This window comes from Myotis myotis, unplaced genomic scaffold (assembly GCF_014108235.1).
Source record: "Myotis myotis isolate mMyoMyo1 unplaced genomic scaffold, mMyoMyo1.p scaffold_m19_p_18, whole genome shotgun sequence".
NCBI lineage: Eukaryota > Metazoa > Chordata > Mammalia > Chiroptera > Vespertilionidae > Myotis > Myotis myotis.
In genome coordinates, this window is record NW_023416322.1 from 19,930,597 (window position 1) to 19,949,032 (window position 18,436).

The 18,436-nt window shown below is 51.2% G+C and overlaps 1 protein-coding gene across 1 annotated transcript; it reads right to left on the reverse strand.

Moving 5' to 3' along the window:
* Positions 1-2,168: 2,168 nt before the first annotated feature.
* On the reverse strand, positions 2,169-7,341 carry LOC118673274 (voltage-dependent R-type calcium channel subunit alpha-1E-like). Its single transcript, XM_036343868.1, has 2 exons — positions 7,003-7,341; positions 2,169-2,247 (listed from the first exon to the last, which is right to left on the reverse strand). The coding sequence occupies exons 1-2, from the start codon at positions 7,317-7,319 to the stop codon at positions 2,169-2,171; spliced, it is 396 nt and encodes a 131-aa protein (XP_036199761.1). The 5' UTR covers positions 7,320-7,341.
* Positions 7,342-18,436: the final 11,095 nt, after the last annotated feature.

An 18,436-nucleotide genomic window follows, 5' to 3' on the forward strand; every position in this document is an offset into this window, starting at 1 on the left:
CCCCAATCAATTCAATAAAAAATGAAATCACCTGTTCTAAAGAGAAGCCGCTGACAGAACAGTGGCAAAAGCGTTCCCAATAGTACACAGCTGGAAATGGGGGACATTAGAGAGTGACTGTTGAAAATCCATTTCATGCTTTTTGACTCTGACCAGCCCCATGAGAAAATGGTGTGGAAATCGAGAAAGTTTGAAAAACTTCAAGCCTCCTGCTAAGCTAAAGGCTGGGAAGGATTTGTGAGGACTAATTTCTGCCTCGTGCTGGTTTTCAGCGTCTCTTCTCTGGGCCCGGGAGGCGGCTGGCAGAACCTTGTGTCTCAGCCACAGAAATGACACCAGCACCTGATCCAACAGGCCTCGTTCAGGTTCCCCACTGTGACTCTAACCTGTTACCTACTGCTCAGCCCAGTCCCTTTCAACTCTCTCTGAAAGGGGAGAGGTATTAATGACACTCCACCCCATCCCCACCCCCTGGTTTTAATGATACACCCTTCCAGAAAGCCAATGAATACAACTGAAGCAGGCTTTCCAAATTCTCCAGAGGCAGGGAACTAAATGCAATGCGGCAGGGTCAAATGCGGCGGGGGTGGGGGGAGCAAAATTATGCAGAGTTGCAACAGCCATGCAAATCAACCACCCATAGGCGCCAGTCAGGGCCTCTTCCTGCAGCCCCTCACGTGGCTGGACCACTGGAGTCTGTAGCTGGAGTTTAGCCTGCAGTTATAATCCCAAACCCTGCCTATCTGCCTCCAGATGAACTACTTTAGAAATGGTTCTTTCTTCTTTTATTTAATAGTCAAGAAGGCTAAGAGTGGAACTGTTCAGTCCTACAAACTTGGAACTCAAAATACAGTAAGAAAAGAAGCTCCTAAGAAGTGCCTGCTGCTCCACCAGGCGCAAGGAGAGGGGTGGGAGTGGGGGTGGGGCTGTCTTAGGTAACATCCATTTTCAAGGCATTCAGGGCTCTTTTTCTGGATCTTGGCCATTGTGGGTCAAGAGTTCATAGCCAGAGATTGGCCAAAGATGCAGGAAATGGAAAATTAGGTAAACATTCTTCGGGCACTCAGTCAGCACAAATACACCACAGACATCTCCTTGGAGTGGCTTAAAACAAGAGGACACAGGGCTGGTGGAACCTAAAACCTTTGTGCTGCACTTTCTGTCTTTAATTAAAAGCTATGCTAGCCTGGCTGGTGTGCACCAAAGCACTGCAGGTTTGATTCCCCGTCAGGGCACTTATCTAGGTTGAGGGTTCAACCCCCCGGCTCCAGTCAGGGCACATGTGGGAGGCACCCGATCGATGTCTCTCTCTCATGTGGATGTTTCTCTCTCTGAATGACTGGTGACCGCACACAAGTAGGTTCTGAATGCTCAGGAAGAGAGGCTTTGGCATGGGGCCCTGGCACCTTTATCCCTCTTCCGAAGGGTCTGTGTTAGAAGCCACATGGCGCTGGTGGTAGTGGTGGTGTTGGTGGAGGGTTGCTATACACTAATTTCGGTGCCTGCTTCCCCTCCAAATTCCTACATGAATCAACTAGGATTTGAAAAGAAATGGTTACAGAGCCTGCGTCTTGGCTCACTGGCTCCGCATCTACCAACGTGAAAACCCAGGATGACCAGAGAATTCTGAGTGACAAGTACTTGGGGACATAAATATCTTCTCGTTAACCGTGTTCTCTGAATAGAGGAGGAGGAGGAAGAGCTGCATATTGATGGGCACCCACATGTACTGGGACTGGGTAGAGGCAGTCATTATAGAAACAGCCAGACACTGTTTCCCCCCAGCCACCTTTCTCATGCCCCAGTCCCTCTGCACAAAAAGAAACCTTGATCATATCCAAGAGGAAGACGAATAACCTTCCTTTTCTAAAAATCCTAGGAAAAACTCACACATGTGATGAATTATTCACAAAGCCCAACCCTAAAAATGAGAGAGGGAGAAATACTAGTACAGAAAGATGAAAAGGGTGGAGGTCCAGGCAGAAGGAGAATATAAAGGGAAGGGCCTGGCCTCTCTCTCCTTGAACAGAAAGGTGTTCATTACAGTCAGAGTCGCCGGAGGGGCTGGATGGCAAGGCTGGGCTCTGGCTGGGGAGCTGCCCTTTCTTTCCCAGGCAGCCCAGCGAATGACAAAGAGAGGCTACTGATCTGCTGAGGGAGCACGGGCGTCAGAGGGTCTGCAAGAGTTCTGACAGCTTAGCAAATCTTTTAACGAAGAACATGAAGACGGGCAGAAACCAGCTGTTCCTGTGGAGAGGGGGGAAGCAGCAGAGTTTGAGGCGGGGAAACACCTACATTTTGCACAGCGACAGCTAAAAAGAGATAAGCAACGTTGGATGGAGCTAATAATTCTAGAGTCTGGATCTTTCAGAAGAGAAGAAGCAGGCCTGTTCTCGGCATTTCCCTTCTCCTTTAATGCGCAGTGCGCCCTGCAACAGACAGAACTGTCGCATCCAAGATACTTCTGCCACCATCTTCGAGTCATTCATTCCTGTCAACCTCCTTCACACTCCAGGTCCATTGCCAGGTTGCATGACACTTACAGCTGCCCTGCAACAAGTCATAGCCTGGTTTCCAGAGGAAACATGACCCACACCATGTTTCAATGGCAGAGCCAATGGGCCAGTTGGAGGGTCTCTGGGAGCCTTAGAAAAAGAAGGCTTTCATCCTGCAGCCTCAGTGCCAGTTACAGCGGCTATCTATCTCGCTTTCTGCTTCCGTGCCCAGGGACACGGCTGATGGGAAGCCTTTCTGCTTATCTGACCATAGGATATAGTCACAGGCTCCGCCCTTGTTAGTTGCCACCCTCTGCCCCAATCAAGGCACTCTGACTCCTGATCCATTCGTTACATCAACCCTGAAATCCCTGCCAGGATTAGTCTACCATCCTGCAAGGTGCTGGGTATTTTTAGGCAACCAACGCGAGAGAAAAGCAAACGCCAAAATGGGAGGTGTGGGAACGAAAGTTTTCAGTAATCTTCACCAAAATCCTCGAAAACAAGTGGACAATTTTCAATGAGAAATTCACCATAACACAGCACATAACTTCTGACCCAAAGCCAGTGTTCTTTGGGGCCACAGTGAAATTCTCTGCCATAAGAAATCATGGGTGAATGTCCACAGGTTCATGGTAATGAGCTTCATCATCTCAGGGATTGTCCTACTTTAAACCATGTTCACTTCCATGGGAAACATGTGCTCTCCTGCTGAATGACTCACACCACCAGTAAAAAAAAAATAAAAATAAAAATAAAAATTCCCCCTGCCCATCAAGAGCACAGAGTCTCTGAGTCAGAAGATCCACCTCTTCCCTCCAACCTCTCACCTGGCAAAGCGCAAATCAATGTGAGACAGCTCACAGACCATCAGGGAGACCCTGTATGTCCACAGGGGAACTGGGCCTGGGCACAGAAGGGCTAGAGCTGGTAGGCACATGCTATAGAGAATGTGGAATGACATTCAGAGCAGCCAATTCCTTGAGGAAAAAGAGAACCCTTTTGTGAGATCTATTAGATGAGTGAGACAGAAAAGGAGGAATCGCATAAAATGTAATACCACATTTGAAATCAGATTAGCATTTTCAAAAAGGTTATGGTCTCCACAGCAGAAGAGAGTGCCATGAGAAAATAAAATTATCTCCCGATGCAGATGTCGCTTCCAAGAAAAATGAAACACATTCAGAGTGGGCTGTTGACATGCCGCCATCTTTCATGCCAAATCTGGGCTATCTTGGGCATTTCCTCCCATAAGAACTAGACCTTGCCTATTAGGAACCAGATCACATTACTACCCCCCCCCCCCAAAGTTAGAGAGTCCTACGAGTAGAAATTAAATCATCCCTTTTATTTAACTCATCTTCCCAGCCCAATCTGATTAAAGACCAGTAACATGCAGTGTTAAGAGACTACTAAGAGCACATAAGGGTGCACATTACCTTCCAAGTCCAGCCTAGGAAGGGTGTCTAAGTCTCAAAAAGCACAGCACGCCAAGTCTTCCAAACCCTCAAGCATCCTGCAAGGGCACCTGTCAGCTGGAAGCGGGTCTTGACACGTCTTCTGAACCTTCCTTTTCTCAAAATGCGCCCCTTACAGTGAGCTGAGGAGTCCTTCCCAAACTTTTCATGTGCATACGAATCACCTGGGGACCTTATTCAAATGCAGATTACGGTTTAGAAAATCCCAGTGGGGCTTTGGGATTCTGACTGTCTATCAAGAGGTGATAGGAATGCTGCTCCTTGCTGTCTTTGAGAAGTAAAAATCTAGAAGACTTAGTTCACCTGGAACTAGGACCCCTCCCTTAAGGTACGCTGGAATGTCTGAAGGACTTCACGAATAATAATAGCTAGTGTTTAGTGGGTATCGGGCAATATTCTAGGAACTTGGTACATATTAACTCATGGAGTTCTTCGGGTAAATCATGATCGTCTCCCTCATTTCACCAATAAGGACACCGAGTCGCAAAGTAATGAAGTGACTTTTCAAGGTCACAGAGCTGCTGAAGGAATGGGACTAGAACCCAGACAGCCTGGCTCTAAAGCTTGATGGGTAACTGAAGCTCATGCTAACTCCCACTGGATAAAAGCAAGGTATTGCTGGGAGCTGGGTGTTGCTAGAGGAAGGGAAGTGAGGCTAGGAACTTGGATGCAGGCGGTAATAGAGAGAGCCCAGACCGTGCTAAAGCACAACGTTCCCACGTGGTCACCACCAGAGGGAAGGTATGTCAGTTACCTTGTACAGTCAGGAGAAAAAAAGCAAACATGGTGTATTTCAAATTGGCCAACCAGACTCCTCTACACACCTTAGCAGATGTTGTCTGAACACGGCTACAACCGCCTACATGCTGGAGAACCACTGGGAAACTCCCAGCCATGAGGCTAGAAGAGACCATTGGGACAGGCTCTCAGCCAAGGCACTGAGCATGACGCTGAAACCCGCTCTCCTGCTTCCCTCTGACTCCCAGCCACTCGTTCTGGCCAGAGACAAGAAAACGGAGGAGTAAAACCCGCAGTTCCACCTGGCGCTCTCAGCCTAGCAGATAGGCGGTGTCTTTGCGGTGGAAGAGGAGACGAGACGTGAGCAGCAGCAACCGCGTGGTGTAGGAAACGTGCAGGAGATCCCAGCCTGGGAAGCGCCCCGGGTGCTGAACCTGGGTGACTGTGGCGCCCCAGCCTCCTGGGGATTTCTGTGGCGCTGTCCGAGGTGCCACCAATGCCTGCGGGCACACTTTGCCACCCTCAGGACACCTGGGTGGCTTTGTCTACCCCAAGGAAACGGAGGGCGCCTGAGTAAACGCGCCCCTAAGAGAGGTGCATGTTGAAGCAGCACCTAGTGGGTAGGAAATTTTAGGGAACTGTTGAAGGCGGAAGGGAGAGGGGGCTCTGTTGGGAAATCAGAGACCTGACTGGAGGAGTGTTTGCAGCCGCAGCATGCAACACAATGAGATCTGTCTGCTTTGTGCAGCGCACTGGCGGGCGGGGCTGCAGAGACCTGATCCTTTCCCTCCCCAAATCCCCCACCCTAGATACGGTTAACTCGGGCACCGCATGGCCCCATCACTCTGCGTGGGAGGGAGGGGAAGAGGGAGGGGAGTACAGGGAGGAGGAGAGAGGAAGCCCAGCCCAGCCCCGGTGGCTGTAGGAGGATGCGTGCAGCAGCAGGAATAATATCTGCTTAGAGATGCTCCTTCATTTCTAATGAGGGGTGCTGCCTGGAAGTACCATGCGCCAGCCAATCACAGTGCTGCTGAGGCAGGAACTAGGGAGGAAGGAGGGGAAGACTAAAGACGGGGGTGGGGGGAGCAGGAAGAGGCCCTTAGGGGAGAGACAGCGTGCCTAGTTGACACTAGGGACCCAGCAGGGCTCCAGATGTCTGTGATGCACACCTGGAGGGTGGGGGTGTGGAGGAGGGAGGAAAGGGGGAAAGGGCGGGGCCTCCTTTGCAGGTGCATCCTTCCCAAGAAATCTCTCTCCACAAGCATCAAAGTCCCATGTCTCCAAGCTACCCCCATAATTACCACCACCCCTCTGACTGGCTTCCTACTAATCCCCCGCACCACCCACCAACGCCCAATTCCTAAAGATCTTGCCAGACGGACGCCCAAATTCTTAGTGAAGAACAAGGCAGTGAGATGCCTAATCAGCAGCCTGCATTTGGTGCACTTGCTTAAACCTGCAAAGACGCTCCCTCTCTGCCGTTCACCCCGGCCCTGCACCATCAGCCGCCCCACCAGCCCACTGTGGAGAGCAGTTCCTTTGGAGCCAGGGGGAGACCAATTGCGGGCACACCTCTGGGCTCCCCCGATGCAGCCTTCAGCGGATGAATTCAGGCCCAGCAGATCCACCTGAATCCTGGGCGCTGGGAGAGCACTCAGTGGGGTCCCCAGCTCAGGATAACGGAAAGCAGGGACCCTGGTGAGCTGCTCTTCCCTGGCTCAGAAGAGAACTCCAGCTGAGCTCTTTGGGCTGTGCCATTAGAGACTGCCTCCCCTGACGCACTCCTCCACTTCACTTTCAGTGCAACTTCCACCCAGAGTTAGCTGGGTCCCCAGGCAAAGCCTGCCTTATTTCACCTATGGGTCCATACGGGCTTAGCCCAGAGCTCTTGAAGTTGCTGAGCTGGACCTCCCCTGTGGGCAGATAACGCAGGTGTCCCTCCAGCTGGTGGGGACGGGGGTGACCTGACGTAGGAATAGGGGGACAGGGTATGAAAGGAAGCCCTGAGTTTAGGGCAACCCTTTCAATGTGAAAGGACTGGGGGGAGGGGGGGAATGGCAATCACGCAAAACCTCAACACCCTGCGCCCAGGGATGCTAGAAACCGCCACACAGGAAAAATCAGAGCCCAAAAGTCTTACCTTGAAAACCACTAGTGCCCACACTGGTCTCTATGGCACCAAGCTTGCCCCTGAGATGCGTCGAAGTAACTGGTGCACATCAGCAAAGGGGCAAATGGGCATCAGGAAGGAAATAGGGGGGGCAGATTCCACGCTTGGTTTCCCCTCTCACCCAAGAAATGCAAAGGGGGAGAGGGGAGTTATGGTGGTCAAGAAAGGATATGGCCAATCGATGAGCTTCTTGGCGTATTTCCTGACAATGTTATCTTCTCCGAAGATGAACAGGGATCTGTTGACGGTGAAACAGTTCTGCCGGACAGGAATGGGGTTGTACAAAGCCATAGTCCGCGCCCTCTGCGCTTTCGACTGCTTGTAGGCGGCCGCCTGCCCGGCGGCAGGCACCGGGGTTCCTTGCCGGTTCCTGCTCTGGTCCGAGTCTCCATCGCCAGACCCCGGCCTGCCGACCACTGCCTCCCCGAAGCGAGCCATCCTGAAGTTTAAACAGACAGAAGACACACAAAGGTGATCGCGGCCGAACACCTGCACCCAGCAACAAGCAGAGACACGCGGAGACTCAGAGCCGCATCCAGACGGGCGGGGGACAGCCACCTCCCGGGAGCCTTTGAGCTCTTTGGAGAGGCGGCAGCAGCAGCAGCAGCAGCGACCCGCTGCTCCGAACTGTTGAATCTAAATACAACCTCTGCAAAGCTCCATTCCTCAAGGAGTTAAAAAAGGGGGAGGAGAAGGCTGGCAAGGGGGTGGGGGTGCTCAGTTTCTGGAGGCAATTTTTTTTTTCCAAAATGCCAGTGTGTGGTGGCGTTCCAGGGCTGGAGAGGAGAGGGGTGGAGCAGGCTGCTCTTCAAACACAGCTCCGCTCTGGCAGACCACCACCTGGTCCTGGGAGAGGCGGGCACCGGCCGGCTAGGTAACAGTTTGGTGATTTACTAATGGGGGAAGGAAAAAAAATTAAAACAAAAGAACTTTAACAACAACAAAAAGACAAGGACAGGGTTGTGGTGACAGGCTTTAGAACACCAGCCCCTGCAAGTCCATCCAAGATATTCCACGGCCAAGACTTGGGTCTTTAAATCTGCCAGCACAGAGGCATCCAAAAAGGTTCAGAGAGAGAAAGAGAGGGAGGAAGGGGGGAGAGCGGTACAGAGGTTCCTGCGTAAACCGCAACGCCCAAAATCTCAAAATAAGTCGATCCAACCGGAGAGAGACCAACGACTTCCAAGCTCCTGCGCCTGGGAGAGAAGTTGAGCGGCGTCCAGAGAGCAGCGAAGCCCGGGTGCCAGCATCCGCCCGGAGCGCAGCGCTGGCCGCGGCCGCCTCCCCGGATCAGCATGCAACAGCGATCCGCGGCTGCGCGGGAGAGGGCGGGAGCCGCGCGCGGGCGGCGGCGGCGAGCGCTGGGGCGCGGGAGGAACAGGTTGCAGCAGAGCTGAGCGGTGGCCTGCCCGCCGCGGGAGCTGTCCACGGACCAAACTTGCTTACTGTGACTCGTCTTCCTCTTCCACTCCAACAGCGGGCTCCGCGGGGCAGGGGAGAAGGGGCGGGCGGAGAGGCGGAGAGAGCAGAGCGCGCCGAGGCTGGCGCGGCCTGCGCGGGGGCTCCCCGGGAAGCGGGGGCGGGGCTGGCGAGGCTGGGAGGAGCGGGGATGGAGCCGGAAGGACCCTAGCCAACGGCCTGGAGGTCCCTGGGATGCAGGACTGGTTTGGTTGACTGAGCCAGAGGGTAGAGGAGCAACACCTCTGCAAAGGTCCGGGAAGAGTGGCCGTTCCCCAAGTGAGGCCAAGAGGAGAGGGGCGGGTGCCGCGGGCGGCCTCTGCGGGAGCCGAGGCCTGGCGGAGGCACATAGGCAGTCTTGCATGCACCGGCGCCTGCTGTGCAGGGGCCAGGTCCGCGCGCTGCCTAGCCTGCTGCCCTAACCCGGAGTCCACGCCTTTGCGCCCTGCACAGGTGTACCGGGCCGAGTCCGCGCTCCTACGGAGCTCCCAAACTCCGCAAATGCTGCCCAGGGATTTCCACAGAGGAAGCATCCAATCTGTACTCCCCACTTAGCAGCCTGGAGGTCCCCTGAAGGACCCTAGGACTTCTGGGGGCACCACACTCTGGTGTGGGTACCAGTTCCCAGCATGAGTATCTGCCCTCACTCCCTCCCTCTCCAAACAGGGCGATCTGGGGCAGCCTCTTGGATTTGGCTGTAGCTCCTGGAAGGGTGGTCCAGATGTTGGGGCCCTAGATGGCGAGTTCTGGACTAAAACTACCCTCCTTGAAATTTCCTTAACAATCAGGAGGATCCTCCCATTCCTATTTTTACCCCCACACTGACTTCCTCAAACCCACTACATTAATGAAGATAAAAAGAGAATCAGAATGTGAGCTGCAGAAGTGGGTAAGGTGGACTCTAAGCCCTAGAGCAGGGGTCCTCAAACTTTTTAAACAGGGGCCAGTTCACTGTCCCTCAGACCTCTGGAGGGCCGGACTATAGTTTAAAAAAAAACTACGAACAAATTCCTATGCACATTGCACATATCTTATTTTGAAGTAAAAAAACAAATGTTTTTGATGGGCCGCATGTGGCCCGCGGGCCATAGTTTGAGGACCGCTGCCCTAGAGAAAGGCCCCCTAGGTTTAGCAACCAAGCCCTTCCCCACAAGTGACTCAGTGGTTTTTGGATCAAGGACAGATACCAATTGTCCCTTTCCATGTCCACTAGCTAGAACACACCTTCCCCTTTTCCAAACATTCCCTACCCAGGCAATGGAAGAGGAGTTTCTCCCCTCCCCCTTCTCTTGGAAATCTGGGTGAGTCCTGCTTCCCTCCTATGAAAGGCAGCGTCTCTGTGTGAGGTGACCTGGTGGGAGGGGAGGTGTGTCTAAGTGAGGGTCATGTGTGTTCCTACGTGTATGTGTCTGTGTGAGAAAAAGGCCATGTGAGCACTGACAAGGGTCTTCTGTGTGCGAATGTATGTGCATGTGTGAAGAGAGATTCTCTGAGTTGTGGAAAACCAAAGGACTGGTCTCAACATGTCCACCCCGCCAGGCACTGCTGCTCTTGGGGACAGCATGTTGACCTTTTGATTCAGGGGAGCCCATTTCAGGGAAAATAATGATTAAAGGTGAGTCAGTTCTGATTAGTATTGGGTTTTCACATGGCTGCCTCACCCTGTTCTTCTGCCTCCCTTAACTGGAGGGTCCTTTTCTGTCTGAATCCCTAGTCAGAAGGAAAGGGAAGATGATGCCATGAACCATGAAGCCCCCTCATCCCGTTAGTCATTGAGAGCCAGTCCCCAGTGGCTGTCTCAGAAACCCCGTAATACGTAGAATCCAAAAGGGCGTTCAGAAAGGACCATGATCCATGGCACAAAATTCATTCAAATCATTCATTTGGCAAATATTTTTGAGCACCAGGCACTGTTTTAGTCACTACAGATACAATAATGAACAAAACAGATGACAAAAATAATGTGTCCTCTCCTTGGATGAAATCAGATTCCTTAACCTGACTGGCTAGAATGCTTGATGGGCCTCCTTCTCACACCGCGACTTCACCTCTGCCCTTCGTGTCCCGGCCCTAGCATGCTGGACTGTGGCAGGCCTGTCTGTTCCTGCTCAGAGGAAGCAGGGCTCACCAAAGTTTTTCCTCCCAGAAGAGGTTCTTGGGTGATCAGGAACCCTTGGCTTGTGTCTTCAATGTTGCCCACTCAGCAGAGACCCAGCACTCATGCCCCCTCCTCTCTCTACAGTGCCCTGTGTCCTCTGTGGCTGTGGGACAGGGTTTTACATACAGAAATGTGAGGACACACTGGAGCTGAGACTTGCCTTCCTGCCTTCTGAGGAGACACGGATCGCAAATGTATTAGTACTGAAGACCCTTAGAAGGAGGAGCACCTCCACGGGGGTTATAAGTGGGAATTCTTGCAGCCCAGGGGGACAGAGGCAAACATGACAGCACAAATGGCTTTGGGAGTGGACTTGGCCTAGGGAAGGAAGGCACACGCTCACATTCCCCCAACCTGGCATTCACAGCTCTTAAAACTTCGGAGATCTATGAACCGCTTTCATGTTCCCCAATGCCTCCATTCTCCCAGCCCCCAGAGGACTAACATCTTAACAGCTAAACGGTACCTTATGTGTGTTTAATAGTTTTCAGTTTACACAGACCTCATTCTAAACCTCTGAGCGCAGCCTGGCAACCCATGTTTTATGACTCTGATTTGGTGGACAAACCAGCAGTTTCAGGAACGTTAAGTAGTTGGCCCACATCCGGTAAGAGGCTGAGTTTGGACTTCTTACAGTTCCTCTGACTTCCATTTTATGGCTCTTTCGGATATCCATACGAACCTCTTCTGGGCAGTAATAGTATTAATTCCAAACTGTTCATCGTCCAAAGAAGAAACTGTATGATCATGCTAAGCCTATGGGAACGCCATGCTTACCATCCTCAAGCTACATTGGGTCTGTGCCGAGCGCCCCTGGGACCATGCTGGGAAGATGCTTAACCCGGAGCACATCCACTGTCCTCCAGACCCAGGAGGATCCTGAGAAAACACCTGAGAGCAGGTCGTTGCCATACGGCTCTTCCTAGGGGAACCTGGTGTGCGTTCTGCCTCCGGGGTCCCCAGCTCCACTGTCCACTTAAAGGCCCATAAATGGAGATGCAGAGAATCAGCAGTTGGTCATAACAGATTGGAAACCCTGGTTTCCAAAAGCCCCTTTCCAGCCCAGGAGGCAGAAGCCATATTTTCCTGTTGTTAGAGCACCATCTACTGGTCACTTGTGAGCACATCACTGTGAGCTCAGGTACCACTCAGGCACAACTCAGAGCCTAGAGTCGACATTCCTAAAGAAGTGACCTCTTGTCACCTGCCCTCTACCCCCCTTTGAGACGGCTGAGGCCCAAACCCAAAATTTCCCCACAATGCAACCAGCACATCTCACAGTACTTGGAAAGTGCAGCCACACACACTGTGCACAAGGTCAAAACACACACACACACACACACACACACACACACACACACACACAGTTAAGATAGTACAGTCAAATACTCTACATGCTATCTTTGCAAGCAGTTACCTGCAAACTAAAAACCCCAAAGGATCTGAGGAAGCAAGTGAAAAACTTCTCTAGAATAATCAAAGCTTTCACCCCTTAGCCCCTCCACACCATGTCCCATGCAAAGTGCAAGCAGGAAGGGAATGGGAAAAGGAGGGAGACTAAGGTGGCTACACTCCCTCAGACCAGGAAGGCCACGGGAGCTTGTACTGACAGACATATGTGAGTGGCAAGGTTGGAGAAGCACGTAGCCTATTTCTAGCTCTTTCCAGATCTGTCAGGCTGTGGGCCATCTCCACAGGAGATTTTCAGCCCATCTCTGAGGAGTCTGCAAATCTAACCTCACCCAAAAGGCGTGGGCCCCTCCCACCGGCCCCACTCCCTCATCTCTCTATACCCTTTATGCCAAAGCTGTCAGAACCCCTTTTGTTCTCTTTTTCCACTGTTGAGCTTTTCTAAGAAATAGGCTCTGATGCAAAGCCATGCTCTATGACACATGATGCAGAGGACTTGGGAGCGGGTTCTTGAGACAAAGGTTGGCAGGAGACCACGTGCAGGTTCAGAGAGAGCACGGAGCATTACGGCAGCACAGACATCGGGGGCGTCTGGTGGCTCCTGCGGTACCTGACAGCCCTCACTTGGCTGAAAACATGACTTCACCGCCTTATGTAATGCCCAGCACTTCTCAAACCTGTGCCTGCGAAACCCCACAGCTCCAACACCCTATCAGCTAAGTATAGATCTGCAATTTTTGTTTTAAATGTTTTAAAAAAACCATTCATTTATGACAACTCGGTATTTCCTGGGTGCCAACCGTGGTAATGTCATCGCCTTGCATCTCGGTTGCAGGACTGTGAGGCATCTTGCGTTATCTGAGGCCAAGAGGGTCAAGGACTTGTCCAAGTGCACAGAGGTAGGCAATAGCAGAGCTCGGAATCCTGATAATAAGGGCAGGATTCTTTATGATGTGTGGCCACTATTTACATACTGCATATCAAAATAATGTTCTCCTTGCTCAAGAGTCCCGTCATAGGCATGATCTTGGACCTTGGAGAGGTAAAGAGGTAAAGAATGACCTTGAGACAGTCTCCCCGCGAGTACAATGTCTATGAATGCATACCACCTGTCCCAAAGGGATGTCATGAATGTTAAGTTAGTATGTATTGCGCTCTTAGGACAGTACCTGCCACACAGTACGTGCCATGTACGTGTTTGTGAAATGCATTTCAGCTGTGGTAGCTGTGACCAGACAAGCACCCAGCAAACACTGCGCATCTGGCGGCTTTCTGTTTCTGAAAGCAGACTCCAGAGGTGCAGCCGGGGTGGCTTCAGTGTGTGTGGAGTGGATGGAGAAGCAGAGAAGTGTAAGGGTCTGAGACTTGGTCAGAAAGACAAGTGGGCAAAAAGAAAAGGAAAAAAAAATATTAGAGACTGGTGTCAGAAGAGCCCAACGACCTTGGTACCTGGGAGAGACGATGTTTGTTTACTTACTCATTCATTCATAAGCCCAGTTACTGAATAATGTGCCAGGCATTGTTCTCAAGGATTGTGAGGCTCGAGGACAAATCAGACACACAGTCACAGCCTCTAAGAACGTGCAGTTTAAGAGAGGAGAAGGGAAAAAAACGCATGCGTCAAGGGCTCTAATCCAAGGCAGAATGTAGAGTGCACCATAAGAGCCCTGGGCAGAATGGGAGGGAGGCCTCCCTCCGCTGGAGGCACCCAGGAGAAGGGAAGTCGCAGTGAGGTCCCTTTAAAACAGAGGACACTGCAGGCGAGGGAAGCAGTGTGGGACCTGCGCCCCTGGGCCCTGGAGGTGGGCAAGATGCATGAGATTGATGAACCAGTCAGCAGTTTTGTTTCCTTTCCGTACATCTAGGATCACAAAGATTCTAGGATTGCCACTTCAACTCTTTCTTCTCCAAAAGATGAGGTCACTTTTCAGCCTGCACAGAAGTCAAATATGCAAACCCTAGCAGACATGAACCCTTATTGGGAAAGTCAGCCTGGAGGCTCAATGTTTAGCCCTGTCCCTGGGCACCTCAGTTCCCGCCCTCCGGGTCTAGCCTTGCTTCCAGCCAAAGTGAGAAGTGGCAGGACCACCCTGCAGAGCTCCAGCTCCTACTGACTACGGTGGTGAGTGGGAGGGTACATTGGCATCTAAGGTGAGAACCACTGACGGAAGCACGCCCCCTTGGCCTCTTGACTCAGAAAGCAAAATGCAGCCCACACATCGCCAGGCGAGCTTGGCCTGGGTGGGCTCTGGCCGATTCATTCGTTCAGGAACCAAAATGAGCCCCTACCACGAGCCAGGGGTGGTGTCAGGTGCTGGAGCCAAGGGGCAGAGCCCAGGGGGAGAAGGTGCCCAGTTGCAGCCTGAACCTGCTGGGCTTGATCCACTCCCCACATTTCACTCTTGAAAACACATTCCTAATCGCAGGAAAGACAGCTCACAGCCGAGCAGGAGCCCAGAAGATCCCTAAAGACCCAGAGAAGAGAAGTGGATTTCACCACACCCACCAGTCTTGCCTCTGACAGGACTCTCAGGCTTGGAATCATCAGCAGACGAAGCCACCACCTGTCGATCACCACACCCTTTCTCTCCCACTCTCTCCTACACTGAGCAGCTGGTGACACCCACCTGGTATAAAATAATCAGAGTGAATAAGGCATTCCCATATGATACGGACTTAAGGCCAGTTTTGAAATGTGCACCCAGCCAGACCATGCGCTGGCTCCGCCCTTCCCCTCCCCAGACATTAAACTGGGACACCCCCCCCCCACTTCCTATGTCCCAGCTCTACCCTCCTTTTCCTTGCCCACTCTGCAGCATCCGGTACCACTTACCCCCTCTTTCCCAGAGTTACCACGCCCCATCATGTCCCCATCTCCATTCCTCCCAGTTTCTTACTGTTCCCTTCTCTTATTCCTCCTACTTACTGAGGGAGCACCCCCTGGGTCTGTCCCCAACCTTTTAATCTTCTCTCCCTGACTCCTCTCCCTTTGAGATCCTACCCCCTCTCCAACCACATCTAGTCTCTAACCCTTACCTTTCATCTCATTTCTAGATCCAAATGCCCAAGAAGTACTAGGTAGCTCCACATGGACTGTCGTCGTCACCTCAAACTCAGTGTGTCTAAAAGTGAAGTCATTATGATTTGTTCAAAGCAAGTTCCCTCTCCTAAAATTATAGTTTCTACTCAGGTGATATCATTCTCCCTGTCGGCCCTTCAACTTCAGTGGTTCCTCTTCACCTTAAAAAAATGGCCCAATTCCTTAGCCTGACAATTCAAGACAAATCAATCTCCCTTTCCAGCACCATCTCCCCACACACCATGGTATTAACATGGCCACAGCTGCCATGCCCACTCTGACCTCAACACTCTTGCTCAGAGTGGAGCACCTGATACAGACTGACCCAAGAATATCCTTCCTCCTTTCTGCTTCCCTGGCTCCCTGGCATATTTCAAAGGGTGGTTCGGTTCAATTCCACCTCCTCCATGAAGCCTTCCGTAACTTCTTCAACTCTATGATCACTACCTCCTATAAATTCAGAGCTTCAGCATTATTCCTGTAGTTCCTTGTTTACTCACTATCGTTGTCATGAATCTGACTTCTCCAGTTCATTCCTGTTTTAACGTTTTCAATTGTGTGCACCTTGTCTCAACTGCAGTGTAAGTTTCTCAAGAGCAGAGGACAGATCTTCCCCTTCGTACAATTACAGAGAGCGCCTGCATTATGTTATCCCCACGGCAGACCCTGCCAACGAATGAATGAATGTCTCCTGTAACCCTTGTTGGTGAAATAAAGTTTTGGCATCAACCGGGCAGCTGGTCCCCGTGAGGGGCAGCCCTCCCCCGAGTACATTCTGGCTCTGATTCGGAGGCTTTGCTGTTGCAGGTGTTTACAGCTGTTCCTTCCGGGGTGAGTGTTCATCCTCCCCTTTGTATCAAGAAAGGATGTTGACCTCTTGAAATCATCAGCAGACTAAGCCATCAACTGTCCTCGTGGGAGAGCAGATGATTCTAACTTGGAGAACTTTTCTAGCACCATAACCACCCTCATTTTATCAGCCACTACATTACTGGGTCCATAGTTCAATCTCTTACGGGGAGTATCCCTTGCTGTGGTTGAAATAAGATTTGGGGACTCAGTTAGTAAAAAGAGATGTTCAGACCCCACTTAAAGAATGTTTTCAGATCCCTTTCCACAGAAAAAATCTCCTACAGTCTTCATCAGTTCTATCTCTTCTCTCTACAAAACAATCAACATCCTCTTACCTCTTTCCCCCAGGAAAAACTACATGTGAGAGGGACACATCCTTTTGCCTGTGTGCAAAGACGCACTGGATTCTGATCGGATCTCAAGTTCTGCAGCCAAGTGTACAAACATGTGCAACTAATCCTCCTGGGCTGCTGGGACCTCTCCGCTAGATTTAACATGGTACACATTCCAACATGAAGAACCACACGCTCTTTCGAAGATTTCTAAATATTCCTAATGAGCCATTTAAACATGGGAATAGTGCGAATGTAATTTTCAATCAAAACAATTTCTGAAATACTCAACCCCTTGGAAACACACACATACACACACACACACACACACACACACACACACACTACATGTGAGTGTGTTCCTTATAGACTTGTTGTTTGGTTTCTGTTTTGGGGGTGTTTTTTGTTTTTTGGGGTTTTTTTCATAATCACTCTTATCGCTTAGTCACATTCTCCAAAATAATTCTGCCAGATGTAAAGTGGCCAAGTATTAATATAATATCCCAAAGCTTCCTGTGATGCTATTTTCTCTTTGTGGAAATAATCAGGACTATGAAAACAAAGAGAAAAATGGTCAGGCGTCAAACAAGAATAATTACACAGAAACGTACAAGCAATTGGGTTAATAATATTAACTGTAATAGGTATTAAATACTATTACCTGCAAGGCACTGTGCTAAGCCCTTTCCTTATTTCTCAGAATAATCCTATGAGATAGGTACCATTATAATCTCTGTTTTACAGATGAGAAGAGCAAAACTGAGAGAAACTAGATCAATCCCTTAAGGTCGGAGAGGCGGTGGATGACAGCAGGAAGTTAACTTTAGGTCTGTCTATTTCACTCCAAAACCCCTTCTCTTCACCACCACACTGTCGGCCTCTCACTGACATCATTACCAGAGATTGGTGCTAATCACTGTATTTCATGATGATCCTACAATTCCAAGAGGCAAGAAAATGTCCAGACACTAATGGCAGGTCAGCAAGGGCCTCAGAATGGTGAGTCATTTGAGCGGGGGTGGGGGTGGGGGGGGACGGGGTGGGGAACCTTTTTCCTGCCAAGGGCCATTTGGATATTTACAACATCATTCGAGGGCCATACAAAATCAGCAACTTAAAAATCAGCCTGCTGTATTTGGTCAAACATTTAATGAACTCACCCTTCATGCCTTGGCAGGGCCAGACCAAATGATGTTTCGGGACTTATGAGGCCCACGGGCCAGATGTGGCCCACCCCTGATTAGAGTGTGAGACAAGACAGGATACTCGCACCTCAGTCCTGGCTGGGTTTATTACCCCAGGTGCAAAAATGACAGCAGTGATGCCTGTCCTCCCAGTGGCAGACTTCTGAGAGAGCGGCGGTGACAGCAGAGTCTCCAGCCTGCTCACTGTATTCAGGTGCATGTGGTGTGAGTTCTGCCCAGGCAGCCTGTGCTGCTACCGACCTGCAGGCGGCGCCCCAGAGCAGTGCGAGCGGGGCCAAGCGAGCCCAGTCCGACTCTAAACACCCGTGAAGCTCTTCAAAACGTTTCCAATCCCAGAGGGTATCCTCTGGCTCACAATTTACTCACGATGAGCTTGGTTTTACACACCATTCCACTCGGTTTGCAGTGAATGGCCAGATCTGCCCCAAATGCCCTGCTCCCTGAGCGGGAGGCTCAGCCTCAGGGGCTGTCTGGGAGAGCTGTCAGCCAAACACTGGAGGGGTCAGCAGGGGGAAAGGGAGGAGGGTGCAGAGGTGATGGTCAGCGGCAGACAAGAAGGGCCCAAGCAGATCCAAGGTGGCGCTGTTCCTGCCAGTCAGGAAAATCGATCCTGGCCGTTAGGTCTGGCTTTAATCGCCCCCCAACCCCCACCCCCTGAAACTTTCTACTGCCAACGCGCACCATTAAAGGATCCGGCAAATGTAAATCCTCCTGCCTCTCCCCTTGTTTTCCTGCCTGCACTCCAGCAGGTAAGACACCCACAGACTCCCAGTGCTCCGGGCTGTAGAATTCACAGGAGTCTCTAATGTTCGGGTTATTTTTACACTTCCCGGCCACTCTGCCTCCCCACGAACAGCAGGCCTGCCATTTAGAACAGTGTTTAACCCACACTCCACCTGCTTTCAAACTTTGGCTTTTTGTGTTAAGAGAAAAGAAGCTATATTTCAAGTGTGTGCAGGGGCGCGCGCACACACACATGCACACACACACACGCACACACACGTCTAAAAACTGAAGACAGTCACCGGCTCCCTGGGGTGAAAGACCAGCCTCCAGAACGA